Raw genomic sequence first — 21,532 nt, forward strand, 5'->3', positions numbered from 1 at the left:
TCTTAACGATCAATTCCTTGTTAATAATGATTAATGATTTTCCTCGGGCATTTTTTGTCATTAAGAAGAGAAAATTCTTAGATTTACCCAAATCGGTTAAGTATAAATATCGTCACGTAGTTACAAGTTTGATGACATGTTCATCAATTTATCGGCGCTGTTTTCTTGCGAATGGAGTGTATAAAACTTACCGCAGAGGGACTCATTTCATCCACGACAAGACAATTATCGAGCTTCCATTGGTCTCCATTTCCTTTGGGAGCAATGCTTCGTATACTACATATACCTATGTATTTTACGACCACCAAAAACACTCACATTTTTAAGGCTTTTCGGGCTTAACACACGCACACACCCTGTGAAAAATTTAGTTGAAACGGCAATAGATACCGTGAAGTTTTCGCCACACAATTTCGAATTCAATTTGTAAGAGTGTCAAAAAACCTCTTGTCATCAAAAGCAAACATCGTTTCAGCAAAATTTCATATAAAAATTACAAACGGGAAAATTTTGTCAAATAAGTAGTCAGACGAACGCCAAAACATTTTATAACCTTTAGTTGCGACCGTGTAAAAAAGTATATCTACATCCATGTGTATGTATGTATGTATGTACATAATGCCTCATCACACTACATATGTATTTATATTTACATACATATGTACATATAAATAGAAATAGCCTTTCAGACAAATAATCATACAAATGTTTGATGGAGTTTAAAAAAATGTTTAATTGATTTTTAAAATCACGTAAAATATGCGCTATGTGATAATTTTTTAAAGCTATTAATTCGAAATAGAAAACTATTTGTTGTTTTGCTAAGCATCTCGAATTGTTCATTTTAACGCCCAAAAATAATATTTATTTATTTATTTTACATAAATATATAACAGGAAAGCTTGACAGGAAGACCCCAATGCAGCATTTTAATTACATAAATCACTGTATTTCGAGAAGCTCAAGAACACGAAATTAACAATTAATTAATCCATTGAGACATCTATGGATTTTTACTTGTGCACAATTTTTTACAAATTTTACCTACATTAAATACAGAAGATTTGTGACAGCCAGTAAATTTAGATAAATATGTAAATTTAGATATTAAATTAAATTCATATGTGTATTAATTCATATGCTACATAAATTATACCCGCTCATTATGTTCATATATAAATATGTATTAGACTTGTAGATGAAGTGCTAACAGCAATTTCAGTAGAGAAGACACACCTGAACATATTCGATTAATCTTTATGATACACATAAATTTATACGAGATGAATGAAAGTACAATGAATTTCAAATATGATAAAAGGAAAATAAAACTCTTCACCATTAAATTTTACAATATAAAATTCAAGAAAATAAACCTAAAATATAATATACGATGAAGTTACCTTATCTATGTATGTGCATATATGTACAAACAATATATGTACATACATAGATATCACATCCTAAGACCACAATTTGGCTAAATTGAGTTATTAATGCAGTTTGGTATGTTTCTGTAGGTACGCTGGTAACTTTTCAAAATAACGTCCTATTTTATTTTTTTGCCAATACAAAGCTATTCATTTTAATTATTAATTTAAATCACGTAAATCAAGCTTTATATAATTTGACCCACTAAGTTCCAGTATGACAGATTTTTGACTCAAAATATAATTCAGGTATTTTTTCTAATGATTTTCATTTTTTTGCTTTAAGATACGTATAAATGATTATTTAGCGAGTTTATACATATATATTTATAAAAAAATGTAGATAGTCCATTTGCGAGGAACCTTTCCAACAATTTGATCAGATCAATTAGCAAACTCTGAATGGAAAACGACCGAGTTGGAGTAGCAAATATATAATAGTAAAAACACAACTCAAAAGCGCGGCACGGGACGCATACGTGGACTTTGGCAGTGAGAAGCGTATCATAATGCTATATTATGTAACTCGTACGATCTTATTATTTCGACAAGTTCCTTCTAAATTTCTTCAAATATTGGAATCACCGATATAGATCACTGTCAAACCTACATATGTCAATACAAGGATAAAATATCACTGAAAACACTCCATGGGGTGAGCGATTGCGAAAGGACGCGAATGGTGCATCGGATGCAAAAATACTACAAATCATACAACGTATAATTCTGTACAATCAGGGTTCGAATCCGGGACCTCTTGAGTCGCTATCGAAATGAGCTATATTTCTGGCTAATTGATTTGATAAATATTTTTAAAATAATATGCTGCGACTTTCAGTGTTTGTCAATATCGATAATTTTCCCTATTTGACTTTTGCTTAAAAAATATCCCAATCGCCGAAACATATGTAGGGGACACCGGGGCCAAAAGTAACACGGGTCAAAAATAACAGCGCTAATATCTCTTAATCTTTGCACTTTTTCGAAGATTCGCGAACAAACGTATTGTCCCCTTTCCCTCGTCACCCTTTCTCCAGAAGCTCGCCGGCGTCGGCGTAAAATAAACGTGTGGCGAGCGACATTTGTGTTTTTCTAGAACTCAAGAAAGTTTTTTGATTTTTTGTATTTTGTATAACCCGGGTATTCGAGCTGCAGGTAAAAAAATCAATTTTTGCCACGTTAATCTATTCTTAATTTTTTAGTATTATAAAAAATACTAAAAAAATGGTTGGGGAAAATTGTATGCACTGCGCTTTAAGGACACGATATGTACATACATAAACGATATCCAAAAGAAAGACAAGTAAAACACTTATGTACGCATTATACTGTGGACATTAACGATAATTAATTCACCCACAGAAATGTTTAACAACATTAATATTATACATACCATATTTAAATGCACGGAGGTCGAGAGGCAAAAGTCAAAAGGTAGCGATGACGTCACGAACCATACATATGTATGTACATACATACATAAATACAAACTTCATAATGCGTAACTGGCTGCGTGTCTCCGTAGCGAGTGCACAATTTAACCTTCTTTTTCAACCCTCCGCCATAAAACCACCCCCTCTGCAAACCCCATGCAATAGTATCACGCTACGACACCGACCGACTAGCTAGCTTCGCACAAACAAAAGCCTGGCGCTATCCGCTCATACCAAACAAATATCATAATTGAATCTTTTTACAGATATATGTATACGTTCAAAGTAATCTCTCTTTTTTACAACATCGATACTCCCCAAGCCTATCATTCACGCGTGTATATATGTATGTATCTTATCGTGTATATTTTAGCTTTTGTCACCGTTAAATTTCATCAAATCCCGACGGAGGCAAAAGCTTATTGTTTCAGGCGTACATACTTCATACATAAGTATTATACGTAACTTGGGTAAATGTTAGCCGATGGATGCTACGATTAAAAACACGCTTGGTGTTTTAATTCCGGCATATATTCTATTCGTGTATTGATATACATACATACATAACTATGTTTTTAATAATAGTATTTGTATGTGCAATAGAAAGTCAGTCGACGAAAGTTACTGAATTTATTTGTGCTGGAGAATCATAGTGGTGTGAATGATAGGGATTGCAATATCGGTTAAAATTTACCGGTGTTTACCGTAAAGTATTTTGTCGTAAATTAAATACGCGCATTTAATTGCAGAATATTACATTAAAAATCGATGTAAATGGCGTATTGTAGATTAAGTTGTCTGGAATTTGTTTATTTTCAGTATTTAATGTGGCAATTTTGAATTGATAAATTCACTGGCAACCAGTGGTGTCACCCTAATGGTTTCCATGGGTTTCCGGAAACCTGTTGATAAAAATCAAGTTTCCGGAAACCTTAATCTAAAAATTCATTTGATTTTTGTCAAAAATTATACAAATATTGAAAATTTATGTAATAGTGCCTTGAACGAAAAAAAAAGTATATTATATACATATAATATATATATTTTCAAAATAAAATTTTTGCAAAAAATTTGGAAACCCATTGTTCCAAAATTGAGGTGACACCACTGCTGGCAACACAGACCAACCAAATTTTAATAAACGCGATCAGACGGTTGTTTCAATTATGAAACTTTCAAAACTTTCGAAACTTTCAAGTGGTCCAAACTTTAAATAAATAAATATGATTGGTTAAGAGTAAAAAATAAAAAAAATTAAATTTATTTATTGTTATGAATTTACTTTAATGCATTTATATGTCATTATTCACTTGAGATTTATTTATAATTATTTACGATTCAATATAAGTTACGTTGTTAGGAAAAGTAACCACATATATGTAGTTATCTATCTAATCCACGGTTTTTTTTTCAAATCTAATCCACGGTTTCCAATCAAACAGGTTTTTTTCATCTACCGGTAAATGCCGGTATACCGGTAGTGGAATAAATCATTTACTGTTTATCGGCTTACGAAATTTGACGCTAAATTGCAATCCCTACTGAATGATCAGCTCGAGGTTCAACACCATTGGTTGTTCTTGATGATATATGTATGTTCATATGTATATTGACGGGCTTTTCACACTATTACAGTCCAGATGACTTTGATATAATAGATAACTTTCAGTATACTCTCTTGTCATATTTTAAATTGAATATTTCACTTGCGAAAAGTGACGTCCCGGAGACATAAGTATTTAAGGTAATATTATGCAAATTATAGTAGTGTTACGTACGCCGTGGATTGAGCGAATTGTACTTAGACCAACGGATATCTGTTATCGGTTAACTAAATGCATGCACTTACTTCCAAAGATTATATCTGGACTCTAAGTTCATTTAGGCTAAACAATGACCGATATTAGTTATTTCTCAGAATCGGTACGGGGAGACCCAATATCGGGGAAATACATATCCGAATACGTGACTATACAACAGGTAAACAGATTAGGCGTCCTGAGAGATCTACCCTTTATAAGGCGGTACGTAGGCGATATAATTCATTCTGGACTTAGCAGTGACACTGCGTGTATCTCCTGAATCATCAATAAATGCTGTGAAACGACTGTTGGCCTTTTACTTGGATCCTCCACCCACCCCTGTACGCAACACTGGTGTCAGAAGTGGGATCCAAGATGGGCCGTGGAACAAAGTCACCAGCGAAGGAAGAGAAGCTACAGCGAAGCCATCCTCGGGAGCTGTAGGAGAGAGTTCGAGCCATGGAGACACGAAATAAAAAAAATGCAGTTTTCACTGCAACACACAGAATCGGTCATCACATATTCGGTTGTCGAATTGCAGTTATCACTGCAACTCGACTTTGACATTATCGGCGATGGCCGCCGAGAATTCATCGGGATGACGGAAGGAGGTTACGAAACGGGAGGTTTCGTACAAGTGCTGCCGGGAGAGGACAACTTGGGGCGCTGTCAAGGGCAACATCGAGGAGCAGCATCCGGCAATTGCAGAGTCATCCAAAGGGCGACCGGGGCGAGTGCAGTTCGCCAGTCTACTTACGCCGCAAGTAGCAAGAATTAGAGGCTGTAGGTGACGACGATCCACGGGAAAGCATCGTCGTCAGAAGAGGAGCGGAGATCGACTACAACTGAGAGATGTCGATTACAAGCCACTATTCCCTTCAACTGTTTGTTGACGGCAGATGTCAACAAACTGGAAAAAAAATCTAATTGGAAACTAGTCGAGTCTAATTGGAAGAGTCGGAAAGTAAACGGATTGAAATGGAATTCAATCGGAACCATGCAACGGCAGAGAGGCACATTTATCAGATTGAATAAATGTTGGTTGGTCAGTCGGCGGAGTCAATCAAGTCACTTTTGGGAGGATAGAGGCATCGCTTCAGAGGGAATGGCAACGGAAGCACGTTCTGGGTGGAACGTTGGTCTGCAGCAGGATGCTGGGCCACATGACTGGAAGACGGGGCCACCGCAACAAATTTGGACGTTGGGGAAACGAGCGACTTGGATCAACCACGTGAGGGCATTTGAAACCGAAGAAACGCCAGATCGCGACTTCAACGAGAGAGAGCGGAACAATTGATATACGTCAACATCGAAAAAAAATCTAGTTGGAAACTAGTGGAAACACGAGTACCTGAAAAAATACATGGACAGTTGCAGCAGTGTTTAGATCATCTCGCAGATGTAACGGGAAAATACATCAGAAAGAAATGGATTTCAGTTGGGTCAATGGAACGGAAAAGAAGCACATTCAACAGAGTGGCAGACTGTTGGGTGCACATTTACCAAGGTCAATGGAACGGAAAAGAAACACAACCAGCAGAGTGGCAGACTGAGGTGTGCACATTTTCCAGGGTCAAGGGAACGGAAACGAAGCACCACCAACAGAGTGGCAGACTGAGGGGTGCACATTTTCCAGGGTCAACCGTCACTTTTGTGAGGATGGTGGCGATTCTTGTGGGACATGGCTTTGGAGCACGTTCTGGGTTGAACGTTGGTCTGCAGCAGGATGCTGGGCCACATAACATAGGAACACTGGGCCACCGTAGCAAATTTGGACGATGGTGACACGAGAGACATGGACCAAGTCACTTTTGTGAGGATGGGAGCGATTCTTGTGGGACATGGCTTTGGAGCACGTTCTGGGTTGAACGTTGGTCTGCAGCAGGATGCTGGGCCACATGACAGGAATACGGGGCTGCCATAGCAAATTTGGACTTTGGTGATACGAGCAACATGGACCAAACACGTGAGAAATTTTGGACCGAAGAGCTAACAAATAATGATTTCCAAATGTAAAACATCGGATGACTAATTTTAGGGGATTAGAAAGTTTACTGTAATTGTTTCCATTGTAAAGGTGACGTAAAGTGAAGTGTAATGAAAGTTTTTATGTAATTGTTTCAATTGTAAAGGTGACGTAAATTGAAATGTAACGAAAGTTCAATGTAATTGTTTCCATTGTAAAGGTGTCGTAAATTGAAGGGTAACGAAAGGTTAATGTAATTGTTTCCATTGTAAAGATGACGTAAATTGTAGTGTAACGAAATTTTAAATGTTTTTGTTTCCATTGTAAAGGTGACGTAAATTGAAATGTAACGAAAGTTCAATGTAATTGTTTCCATTGTAAAGGTGTCGTAAATGGAAGGGCAACGAAAGTTTAATGTAATTGTTTACATTGTAAAGGTGTCGTAAATTGAAGGGTAACGAAAGTTTAATGTAATTGTTTACATTGTAAAGGTGTCGTAAATTGAAATGTAACGAAAGTTTAATGCAATTGTTTCCATTGTAAAGATGACGTTAATCTAACTGTTACAGAATTTAAATTGTAAAGGTAACGTTAATGTAACGGTAGTAGAAATTAAATGTCATTGTTTTCATTGTAACTGCAAAGATAACGGTTGTAATTGTAAATGTAACTGTGACTGATATCGGAGATAAATGTAACTACTGTAGATTTATCAGTTATGATTTGTTGGTCAATCGGGACGATTTGACCTAAGAGGGAGGCAATGTTACGTACGCCGTGGATTGAGCGAATTGTACTTAGATCAACGGATATCTGTTATCGGATTAACTAAATGCATGCACACACTTCCAAAGATTATATCTGGACTCTAAGTGCATTTAGGCTAAACAATGACCGATATTAGTTATTTCTCAGAATCGGTACGGGGAGACCCAATATCGGGGAAATACATATCCGAATACGTGACTATACAACAGGTAAACAGATTAGGCGTCCTGAGAGATCTACCCTTTATAAGGCGGTACGTAGGCGATATAAAGCATTCTGGACGGAGCAGTGACACTGCGTGTATCTCCTGAATCATCAATAAATGCTGTGAAACGACTGTTGGCCTTTTACTTGGATCCTCCACCCACCCCTGTACGCAACAGTAGAATAAAATTTATTTTTAGTACAGCTAGCAATAAATATTTTTCTCCACATTTTCGAAGAAAAACCGTTAAAAAGTAAGTACATATATAAATGGCTGTAAGGTAAAATTATCCTGCGCTATTTAGACTAATATCTAACTGGAATGGATCATGTTACCGACATATGACCACTGTATTTCCAGAAGCTGAAGAACACGAAATAACAATTAATCCATTGAGATATCGATGGATTTTAGATTTGTACATATTTTTTAGAAATTGTACATACAATAAATACAGAAGATTTGTGACAACATTAAAGATGATTTTTTGCCAATTTTTAGGAACCGTTTCAACAATGATCAGATAAAATTGGCAAACTCTGATAAGAAACGATCGATTTGGAGTCACGAATACCCTCAAATCTAACCAGTAGTATAGCGGATCGATCCCACTGATCACTTGGTGCTAAACATACACGCTAAATATACACATTGAGCCATACTGCTGATTAAGATACTGGTAGGCATTTTCTTGGTATTAACAGCTACTACTTAATGAAAAAATGAGTCGTATCTTCCTAATAAAAGCGGCTTTTATGGATTATGTACAATATAATTTAATAAATATTCTTAGAAATAATGAAATAATAGAAATTCTCAATCAATGACTTTCCAGGGAGATCTTATCGTTGTGACAGAAATACGGATGCAAAATTAAATTAACCCTGCAATGTTTCGGTAATAACGAACAGTTGCTCTGCTTTATTACTGATTTGGAGTGGAGGCTGAAATTGAATTGCAAGCGACACAAATTAAATTCTAGATTGTATTGAAAATTTGAGCTCGCATTTCAACGTGATTATTAAATGATGAATACACATAATATAATCCATACGTACATACATATATGTACATATGTATGTATGTATGTAAACATTCAACGTAACCAAATTCAAATTCCGCATGAATGGCCTAATAAACAACCGAAATTGATATAATACATAACGAAGGGAAAGAAAGACACGCTTTGCTATTATAAAATCCATTTTGACGAAACGGCTATGAGATGTCAGTGACACAGAAATATGTAAGTACATACATACATCAGTACATATGTATGTATTTATGTACACAAAGTGTTCAACTGTGCTGCGGGGTGAGTAATAAAACTTCCTAGTTTTGTATTATGTATTATTTGAACGCGTTACCCTTCTTCGACAGAGCGGATTAAACATTTATAAGGGAAACACACACACACACTTGAGTATGTTCTTTAATTTTTCACGCATTTATCGTTCAATAGAATGGGAGATTTTTACAATGATATACATATGTATGTTCAATATGTACATACATTTGCATGTATGTATGTGCATATGTACATACATACATACATACATGCATACCCACGTTGGATTCATTTAAGCTTACAAATTTACGTACAAAAATATGTTTGAAGTCCACGGTACAAAGAATAGAAATACTATACCCTCGCTGAACAGATACGTCCAACAGAAGCCACAACAATAGCGCGTAAAAAAACTGCACCGAAAAAACCGCGAGGAACAAAAGCGCCCAGATCCGTCCAATAAATGATTCATAGTCACGGGTCAGGAATCTAATATATAATTTGGAAAGAGACTTTGCATATATGTATGTATGTATGTAACCTTTGTACGTAGTTTTTTTTTTCGATTCATATGCGCCGATTCGATTTTTTTCGATTCAAAGGATTCGAATTTCCTGGTGGCGAAGGTGCCGAGGACGAAGCCCTTCGCGCCGGGGGCGAAGGGGGCACCGAAGGCGAAGCCGTCTTCATGCCGGGGGCAAAGCCCTAGGGGTCGAAGTCGCGGGGGCGCAGGCGCCGGATTCTGGTATACATATAATTTCTTATACATATAATTATTTATAAGAGACTTACTGTATATGTTTGTTTGTTCGTGACAGTCAGTTTTAATAAAAAAAAAAACAAATGAGTATTCAACTAAATTTATATAAAATAAAATTATTCAAATAAATTTAATAAAATGTTTACTATTAGATTAGTCATGTTTAAGCGGTTTATATTACAAATACCGAGCGAAGCCGGGTAATACCGTTAGTATCATATATGTATTATAAACCCCAATATTTCGAAAAAAATATTAAACATTCAGAGAAACGATCAAAATAACCATTTGGAAAACCGTTAGTCCTATCGAACTGAAACTTAGTACATAGAAATGAGAAATTTCATACATAAAATTTTACTAGGTGGTACTTTTGCTCTAGGTAATCGAGATTTTTTTATGTTTTTCTCAAAAACCTTTCAATGTATTAAAATGAAATTTCATATTTAGAAATTTAAGTTTAATATCAAGTAATACACATATAAAATAAATGAAGATTCGTCAACCAGATATGGCAGTTTTTTAGTTTTTTGACAGCATCTTGTTCGATTTTTCGAAATAAAAAAAATCATTACATTTAATAAAACGGAAGTGGGATTTTTTCGTTTTATTAAATGTAATGATTGTGGGATGTATATATATAGATATATGTATATACGTTTATGTATATACATATAAATAAATATATTTTTTAATTTTTTTATTATTTATTTATTTATTTTAAGCGACTCGTAAAAATCTTAATTCTCGCCTCATGATTCTGTTTTTTTAATCTTAAAAGTATACCAGTTGATAACAAAGGTTCATTTTATTTGAAGACTTTAAATGTTTCCTAGGGCTGGCTGCGACCTACCACTTAAGTAATAATTGGTTTAATGTTTAAATTAAATATATTCGAATATTCCACTATGTAGCAGTAGAAGTCGGACAAATGTGCTAATTGGCTCACTATCAAAAAATTGATAACTCCTTGCACTAGTGTGGTTTGAAAAGAGTGGTGAATTAAGTAGCCGATGTTTATTTTCGAGTAATGTATCAATTATTCGTTCAATATTGATTAATTGATTTATAACGTGCAATTTTCATACCGCACTGGAATTGACATACACGTATAATAAATTCTCGAATTATACAAAGTCATGATATTTTTATAGCTCAGCACATACAATATCCACCTGCAATAAAATCGCAATGAAAGCGCGCTCACATCGCGAACGAAGTTTTCCCTCGGCAATAATCAGGATGATCGCAATTAAAACGTCGTTGACGTTTCAAAGTAAATCAGACAGATAACGAATATAGCTATTGATTACGATAGAATATTCAAAATATTATGACGAAACCAACGGTCAATATCATGCGTTTCAACGGACATTGTGATGGTAAAACACAACTCTTGCTCCAAATTGGTTTGATCGAGTCTATCCGAGTACGCGATTATATGTAGTTATTACATAATATATGTATGTACATATGTACATGTATATGCACACTACCAGATCTTGGTATCTCGAAAAGAAGACTGAGCTCTAATAATTAAATCAATCCAAAGATATTGATGTAAGAGGTGATCTTATAAAGCAATAACGCATTTATGTATGTATGTATAAGCGAAAGTGAGCGATTATCCAATAGCAAAAAACAATCGAAGGAGTATAAAAGTGCTTGTTATTTTTAAATTTTGTTTAATAAAAACACATTACGATCGAATTGTCGTGTGTAAAATTTGTATCTCATTTGTAGGGTGACCAGACAACTGAACACATGACAAGAGAACACTCGCTTATTAAACGCACGAAAACTGAGCACATTATTATTTAGTACAGTGACAAGTGTACTTATAGACTACTGAAGACTACTCGCCAAATTTTTAAAATAGTATGAAATACAAATAAAATGAATTATAAAACACTCATGTTCTTTTATCATTTGGAATATACTCATATACGAAAGTATATATGAACATATGTATGTATGTATGTATGTATGTATGAAGTACATACATTTGAGATGCTATTTATTTTTAAATATCAACAAAAATCTAACTCAAATACTTTAAAGTTGTACCACACGCGAAAATTTCAAATAAGAATTTTTTTATTAAAAATGTAACCATAAAAAAAAATTCGGGTGTGACCAACCCATGACTTTATCTATGTATTTGAGGAATATAAGAAGGTTACAAAACAAAATTCGATATTGAACTGATGACTATGATAGCGATACAAATTGAGCGCAAATGTATGGAAACTTGCACAAAACAAAAGTTCTACTTCCGGTTGTCAGATTTTGTTCAAATTTTTTTTTTCACTAAAAATCACTATCAGTATTATTATGCTCATTAAATATCAAGAAAATAAAAATAATTTTACAGGTCAAAATAAAATAATGAAATATTGTTTTTAAAAATAATACTACTTCCGGTTTACAAATTCTGACCAAAAGCCTACCAGCTCTAAGTTAGTACATAAAGGATAGAAATATAAATTTTCAGCTTAATACGTTCAGGGTTGTGGACAGAGTAGTGGGCACAACATTTTTGACCTTTCTACGAGGAAAAAAATCCCACTTCCGGTTCATTAAATTAAGTGATTTTTTTTATTTTTACTTAAAATTACGATTTTTATTATACACAACAAATATCAAGAAGCTTAAAACAATTTAAAAGGTCAAAATAAAATAATTGAAAAATGATGAAAAATTGTTTAAAAAAAAAAAATACTACTTCCGGTTTACGAGTTCTGACCAAAACCCTACCAGCTCTAAGTTAGAACATAAAGGATAGAAATATAAATTTTCAGCTTAATACGCTTAGGGGTGTGGACAGAGTAGTGGGCACAACATTTTCAACCTTTCTAAGTGAAAAAAATCCCACTTCCGGTTTATAAAATTTAATAATTTTTTTTTATTTTCATAACATTGCTACAAGAATTTTACTTGAATTTTTTTGTGACGAACACACATGTTTAAGGGGTCGAAAAAAATAGTGGAAGAAAAATCGAACAAGAGTAAACTGCCACTTCCGGTTGACAGATACTTACTAAATTTTATATATAACTTGGTATTAAGCTTTTACTTTTAGATATGAAATTTCAGTTCAATAAATCAAAAGGTTTCTGAGGAAAACATAAAAAACCTCGATTCTCTAGAGTAAAAGTACTACTTCCGGTTCAGATAGAAATATTTAAAAAATATAAGGTTATAAAAATTATTATTTCTATCATATTTAAAAAAAATTCAGTCTGATTCAGTTAGTGGTTTGGGAGATAATTGAATTCAAAAACTTAAAAAAAAGAGGACACCTATAAGGGGAGGTACCATTTCCGGTCACCTTAAAAATTTGAAAAAAATTACGACGTGTCGATTAGAATTTCATTAACCGATACTAAGTTTCATTTCGATAGGACTAACGGTGTTAAAAATATCCCCAAAATACACACACACACAGACACACACACAGACACGCACACAGACACAGACACACACACACACACACACACACACACACACACACACACACACACACACACATTTTTTTCTAGATCATGAAAACGTGATCAGTGATCGATTCTGAGTTCGAATCAGTCAAAATCTCGAGTTCGAATTTTCGCATGATCACAAAACTTCATCTATTGTTACTACGTACATAGATAAAGTAAAAATTAGACGAAATGCACCGTAGGTAATTTTTTTATTGCGATATTTAAGTTTTTTAATAAAAACTATACATACCTATGTATGTATAAATTTATATAAAAAAATTAAAAGTCAGATTATTTTAGACGAATTTCCCCCGATTAACTACGTACATATATATGTATATGAATGTATATATTAGTAAAAATCATAAATATTGAATAGTAAAAGTTATGCAAGGTCGATTTGCAGAAAGGCACGATTGTCTTAGAAGAATTTCTTTATATGACTAAATATTATATAATATAAAAGCTTGAAGCTTAAGGACATTTCAATATCACAATCGCCAACAAGCTCCTAGCGAAACTAATAAAAAGCTTTTAAAAATAATGAATTTTAGGATAGGCTTCAGTTTTAGAGCACTCGCTCTTCAACTTCCCTGTGTCTAGCAACGTCACTATATTTCTCCAGCGCCTATAGGACGGAAGATATCGCCCACTTTGGCAAACAGTGATACAACGGTGGATTATTGGTCGAAAATATGCTTGGCCGACGGACGCTTGGCCGAACGGACATTTGGCTGTACAGACATTAGGCCTAATTTTTAATTGTTTAAATTTAACAAAAGTCCTCGTACGGATATAACTGAACGGAAACCGGATACAAAGGCGATTATATAAAAACACCAGCTAAAAGCACATTTATTTATATTGGAACAAATGTGTCGACAACAACAAATATATCTTTGTTGTTGTTTGTCAGAATTGATCCATTAGTACATATGTATGAGTACGTGCAAAGAAAGTTTTTTTTACGAATATTAGGTATTTGGGGTTTTTGATGTGTATGATATATTTTGATGGTACTGACCGGTATTTGTGGCCTGCGCATGGGCCAGCCGCGGTGCTAGCAGGGCGACCGCGGCCAGCATCAGCTGCAGCCCTGCTACCATCATCTTGATGCTGCTGCTGCTGCTGCTGCTGTTGCTGCTGTTGATGTCGCTGCTGCTGCTCCTGCTGTTGCCGCTGCCGCCTCTCTACACGGTACACACGCACACTATCGTCACATGCCTCGACGGATCCTGCAAGAGAAAACTTATCAGAAAAAAATTCGCACAGTATCACCACGCAATTTTAGACCCGTAATTTAAATTACCTAATATGATCGAAAACAATTTTTTCGGATTTGTACGGATCATTCGCCCGGTTGTCGGTATTGCTATGTGCGAATACATTGACATCCTTCCAATTTATTTTATGTGAGAAGGCTGACTATAATTCCTCAGTGGAAAAGTAGACGTGTAGTTCTAGGACGTCCCGGGGGCATAGGCTAGTAAGGCGGTATCTAAGGGCGGCACATTTTAAGGGGCGGCAAACCAAAGAGGAAAAATGTGTCAAAAGTAATTGTAATATACATATAATATTCCGTTTATATTTTATTATAAATAATATTTCATTCAAAAATGAAACCCCAACTCTCAACTGATCTAGGTGCGTCTTAATTTATTTCATTAAAGCATGTATGTATATATATACCTATATGCATATATGTACATATTAAAAAAAGTCAAGATATTTGTGAATATTAACTTATAAATTTATTTATTCTATTAAATTAATTTATTACTATTTTACATCGAAATAAATTATTTTTTTAGAAAGGGCGGCTTTTTTTAACTTCACCTAAGGGTGAGGCTTAGTCTAGGGGTGTCATTGGTATGGATAGCTTATTTTTAAAGAATCCGTAGGATTACTTTAGCAACTACCGGGAAGCAAGTCTGTCAAGAGCTCAAAATATTATTACGAAATGAATCAGATGCTTCATTCCGTAATATATATATATATATATATATATATATATATATATATATATATATATATATATATATATATATATATATATATATATTTATATTATATCTATGTCAACTCAAAATTTCATTTTACAAAATAATATTTCGTCTAATCAAAATATCTCCAAAACCAAATATGCAATTAAAGTTGTGTAATTTGGCGTAGTACAATACAAATATCGTAGTTATCGATCAGGAATACTATATACATATGTATGTACATATATGAAATCAAATACATCGGCCCATATTTACATACATATGTACATATATCACTTTCGATAGGCAGTAAAAAAACCGATCTCTATAATGAAAAATTTTAATTCGCGAAAATCGAACGAATATTTACACTCAGTGATAATACACAGGCCCATATAAAGAAAATGATTTGAATGTGGCTATTTATTACGATCCGATTATGTGGCTTGAAATTTCATTTCAAGTTTTAGTACCTACATACACATAATTCATACATACATACATATGTACATACAAATATACCCACACATACGATGAATTCACGATTGAAATATAAACTACATTTGTATATTACTTAAGCATTTTTTTATCTGATGTTATTAAGTGCTAAATTACAGAGGTAACAGAATATCACGCAAAATGTTTGGAGTTCCACGTTATTTAGAATAAAAAAAGTTTATTCTTTTATTTTAATAAAATTAAAAAAAGGTCAAAGGACATGATTATCATAACAAGTATACCTTTAAGTATGGGTGTGCTTTTATAAAAATGGAATTTAGAGCCTTATGTAAATTTGACCACTTAAGAATATGTAAAGGAACAGGGTCGATTCTCTATAACCTACATACATATATATATATATATTATATGCAGTAGGTTTTACAGTTTAATGTAAATCGGAAAACCCTTTTTCATACCTGTAATATCTAAATATTATACAGTTTGAAAGTATACGTATGTTGTTTTATTTTCGAAATGTTTTATGTAAAACGACATTTATTGAATACAGATAATAGCTATACAAATTTATAAATAAAATATTTTTTTGCCATTTGTTAACAATACAAGAATACCTATGGAATATAATAATGATTTTCAATAATTTCCTCAATTATTCCTTACATTGTATAATCAATATATTCAATTGAAATTTAAATATTTGTGTACACAAATGTCTCTTCATTTCCATGGATATTTGTCAGAGCCAAATAATACCATCGATCTGCGGGATTCGAGATTCAAAGTAAACAATTGAATGATACTCATTGAATCCAAAGGACGTTTCATACTGTACATTTCATTTAGCTTAACATGTGAATAGGACTTGAATTTTCGAGGAGGTAGGTGTTTTGCGTGTGTGCATTTTTTTCGCCTTGCAACTTTCCACGAAAGCATAATTGTGTCAACACCATCAAGCTTTTCATTTTTCCGAGTAAACGAAACAAAGGAAGGTTAAACGTGCTTACGTTTTTCTTTTAATCACTATTTACATATGTATCTTGTATGTTGCAAAAAGTCGGTCGATTAACAACTGTGCCACCGTTTATAACCGTCACGATAATATAAATAAGTATAATCACAATCGTGACCCAGACATTTGGTGTTATCTTGTCTAATTATGACCCTAGTGAGGTCGATTTATGGGAACCGTTTAAAACAATGATAAAATTTTCAAATGCACATGTTCACATTTGCGATTTTAAATATGTGCTTAACTATAGTTGAAAGTATGCAATTGTATATTAATTAGAATGTTTTCAAATGGCAGTATATGCATGTTTGTACATTAATTAATATTGAAATATAATACCTTGGGTTATTGTTATCTATTATCATCACGTTGGTATTTCAACCATTTAATTGATGGTATAATTTTTTTTTAATATCGACGGAATTTTATCGCCACAACTTTTTTTATTGGAATACCTCGTAATAGGTACAAATATTGGAAGCCTGAAAAATTATACGATAAATAATAAATAATAAGCGATAAATTCTTAAGAACAATATTGTAATAGTACAATAGTATTGGGGAAAAGTTTCGCTTTGGAAACTTTATAAATTAGCTTTTCAGATATAATTGTATTATATACAGATTGAGACACAAATAATGGAGCATTCTGTTTCTACATATAATAACTTTTGATGTATCCAATATAAATTATATTTCATTAAAATTTGTATGTTAATTATTATGATAAATTTCAATTAAATTTTTATCGTTTGCGTAAAAATGTGATGCTAGCTTTAAAAGTCTTTGGATCATGTTTGAAGTCGTGTTGTGTTGTTAAGAAGAAAAGCTATATGAAGTTGGTGACATTTGCTGTCCTCAAAATTGACCTACATGTTGAGGATATAAATATAAAATTTATGTTTATTGATATTTTAATATTTAAAGTTTGTGTAAATTCTGCTGAGATAAGTTGGGAGTAGTCAAAAAGATAGTACTTAATAAACTTTGGTTTTGTTTTAAACAATTTCGAAGCTATTGACAAAACAAAGTGTTCCGTTACTTATGATTTACTCTGTATGTATTGTATATGTACATGTGTATGTAGTATGGGTGGCCACAATGCGGATAACTTTCAACCTACAAAGCCTTAAGGCTTTGTTTCCCTCGCAATACAGTTTACCTGCATCATTTCAGAATTAGGCTTTTGGCTGAAACACGCACGTGTCGTGACACATACATACACTCACTTCACAATTATTATTGTGAATTTAAATAATTTCCAGGAATGCATTTTATTACTTCAGACGAAGAGTGAATAAGCGCACTTGTCTGGGAAAAACCCGGGAAAATTATCACCCAAACATGCATACGTAGGTATATTACTTTTTTATTTTGGAAAATTTAATATATTTTGTTTAAAATGAACGTCACACACGTTATAATCGTTAACGATTTGATTTTCGCTTATGGTTTTTTCCACTATTAAATGTACTCTAAACGCATGCATAGTTATTATTTGCTATAACGTGGGCTGACTCGTATCTGGTTAATTCATCAAATTCTAAACGACACGCACCAGCGTGACTACCTTCTTATTTATATGACGTGAATTTGTGAACGTTTCATATGTGCGTTATAATATAAAATAAAATTTTATTTTATCTGTATTTTTCATCGTTGTATGAGTTTTTTTATTGTGACTATAAAAAAAAGACAATAAATATGCATATAAATATGGTGCATTAAAATATATTTTGTCAATGCATTCATTAAAGCCAATTTACAAACAAAGCATCTGAGAAACTTGAAAAAATATAATTTAACCAAACCTGATTAACCCTTTGAATGCTGACCAACGCCAATCGGCGTTTTGTCAACAAGTTCATGAGCCTGAAATACGCCGATAGGCGTTGTATTTTGAATATGTAAAAAATAAACAAGAATACTACCCGCTAAGACTTTCCAGGTAGCATTAAAAAAAAATGCATTGAACTGTAATCCGTGTCAAAGACTGGTTTACACCAGAATTTCTGAATTTATAACCATAGCAGAATTTCTCGATGGAAATCGCTAACTGCTGAGTTTTTTTCTTTTTTAGATTGTGGCTTGGCATTTAGATTGTGAGCATTACATTTTAACAACAATGTAGAAGATGGAACTATGTAGTTTTGGAAAAATACATTCATTAATAGACTTCTTTTGTTTATTTGATATTGTTGCAAGATATATTAGAGAGTCTAAACACACCTTTACAAAACTTAAAATCCTCGGCGGTAGTTGTCTAGGGTGTGTTTGGATAAGCTACAATTTTTATACCTGCTTTCTATTGGATTTCTAAATAATTCTAGTTGGAAATGTTGGCGAAATTTTCAGCGTGGCGGGCTTTCAACATAAAATACGTCAGCACTCGAAGGGTTAAAATGTTGCTATACAACATTCAAAGGTTGGATAGAAGTAGTTGCACCGAGTATTAAAAACATAATCTTAACCGCAATTGATAATATGATACATACATACTTATATTCAGGGCACCGAACCGGAACTGAATTGAAAATTGGAAACCATTACTGAACTGACAAAAAAATCGGTTATTTCGGTTCAGTACATGTTAAAAACACGCGTGTTAACATAATTCCTCACTTCAGTCGTCTGTCGTCGTAAGCGCAACACGGCTCACACCTTTCTTTAAATTATATCATGAAATTTGAAAATATGCGAGTTATTATTAATACCTTTAAGGTTGGACAGCCCTAGTCATTGACGAAACCACCAATTCGACAAGCACATATGTATGTATGTATACGAAATAAATATGGTGTTGTTTTTCATTTGAAATATGTGTCAAATTCAAGATTTTTTCAAATTTTTAAGTCGACCGGAAATGGTACCCCCCTTATACATAGGTGTCCTCTTTTTTATTAGTTTATAATTTTTTGAATTCAATAATCTCCCAAACCGCTCAACGGATCAGACTGAAATTTTTTTACACGTAATAGTATTTTTACCTCAACCGGAAGTAGTACTTTTATTTTAGTTTTTAAATGGACAACTTTTAGTATGGCTGCATTTTTTGTTTTAATAGAAGTATTAAACTTAATGATAAAACGTTTTTCGTCATTAGCTCAAAATTATGAAAATGGATTTTTTGGGTTTTGATATTAAAGGTCACATATAATATTCGTAGACTTCATTGAGATAAAATCATAAAATAATTTAAAAAAATACATTTCCTATGGTTGAATTTGAATTGTAAAGTGTTAAATTTGATTTTTATAATGTTGATTTAATACATGTTTTTTTTATATCATTTCAGAGACAAAAAACTCAATTTATACATCCATCGAATACTCGAAATCTTGAGTTTTTGATTAATTTGTACCACGTTCAAGGGGGTATTCTAGTCTAGAGGGACAAATTTTGGGCGTTTTTAAAAATTCAATAAAAAAAAAACTAAAAACATTTTTGGTATGCATTTTTTTACTATATGTTTATTAATATTTCAATAATACATAACAAAAATGAAAGAAAAAAAAATTAAAAATTGAAAAAATTGGTTTTAATAATGTGCGCCGTATTAATGTGCGCGCGCAGAATACGGGAGGAAAAGCCTGTTCCTCTTGTTCCTGTTGTACCCGGCTCGCGCAAATTAAATGAGTATGTACATGACTATGTACCGTTTACCATGCACCCTTTTATTTTGATCTTTCGACTTACGATCTTTCGATTTTCGATCTTTGCCTTCCGATATTTGTGTTTTCTGTAATTTAACATTCTGGCTCGTCACGTAGACCCGCCGTAAATACATATTGGGCTTAATTTTCAGTATTGCATTTTTAATATTGCAAATGTATAAATATTTTTACGATACCATAAACTGGAAGAAGACAGATACTAGGATTCAGAATTACGACATACGACACTTTTCTTCATTTTGAGAAATAATTTGCAAAACATTAAATAAAATGTTTTGCGTTTAACAATATATGAAAGTACTGATGGCCTGTAATACGTTTATTCTGCTTTTCCGAGACATATCGAATTATAAGAAGTGATAACAATTTGTGAATTAGTCAAACAGAAGCAGTGTTTTTGGAACTGAAAATTAGACTTCCACCACTTTAACGGCCCATATGTACATATGTACAATGTAAATACATATGTACATATAAATATCATTAAAGGTGTGCTTTTGTGTAGTTTTTGAATGTTTAATGTCGAATGTATTCTCTTCGATTGGTGAAAATATAATAAAATACACAAATAGATATAGTTGACATTTAAAATTGATACAGTTGACTTATAATAAATGGAAATACATATGTATATTGTGTTGTAAATGTATTAAATTAAATGTAAATGTATTGAAGAAAAATTCACGCACATAGATAATCAGGACAACATTTTTACAGGACTACAGAACAGAAGACATTCCCAGAAGGATCCAGTAGATGAAACCTTTATGTATTTGGTGAGTATTACAATACTAAATATGATTTTTTTATTTTGAAATGCTACCGAGTAGATTATAAATTCGCTTATTTTCACGTGAAAAAAAAAACAAATGAATCATTTTATTTTATTTAAACATTAATTATCTTAATATATAATTTCGAAAGAGACTTTGTATGTAAGGTTTGTTGGGAATCGGAAATAAATCAAAGTTTCTATGACGTTGACATCGATATCGTCAAATATTATTTTTATTCAATTCAAATAAATTTTATAAAAAAACAAATGAATGTTTACTATTAGATTGTTTTGCCATGTTTAAGCTGTTTATATTACAAATGCTGAGCGAAGCCGGGTAAAAACACTAGTTATTTATAAAAATAATGCTTTATTTATTCGATTAAGAAAATTTAACATTTTATTCAAGCATAATGTAACAGGTACTTAATCTTAGAAAATACATTCATAAATACGACAGTGTCGTAATAAGTACGATATTTCAAATCATATT

At 32.8% G+C, this 21,532-nt stretch overlaps 1 protein-coding gene across 4 annotated transcripts in view; it reads right to left on the reverse strand.

Moving 5' to 3' along the window:
* The window catches only part of jus (EB domain-containing julius seizure protein), an 85,339-nt gene that overhangs the window by 61,915 nt on the left and 1,892 nt on the right, over nt 1-21,532 (reverse strand). For all 4 annotated transcript variants that reach the window (XR_013260648.1, XR_013260649.1, XM_077431974.1 and 1 more), the window contains one exon: nt 14,159-14,369. Coding sequence is in view for 2 of the 4 variants with exons in the window: in XM_077431974.1 (XP_077288100.1) it covers nt 14,159-14,243 (85 nt within the window). In the remaining 2 variants the exon portion in view is untranslated. Of the gene's footprint in view, nt 1-14,158; nt 14,370-21,532 lie in introns of those variants that run through there.

This window comes from Arctopsyche grandis, chromosome 1, assembly GCF_051622035.1.
Source record: "Arctopsyche grandis isolate Sample6627 chromosome 1, ASM5162203v2, whole genome shotgun sequence".
NCBI classification, from domain to species: Eukaryota; Metazoa; Arthropoda; class Insecta; order Trichoptera; family Hydropsychidae; genus Arctopsyche; species Arctopsyche grandis.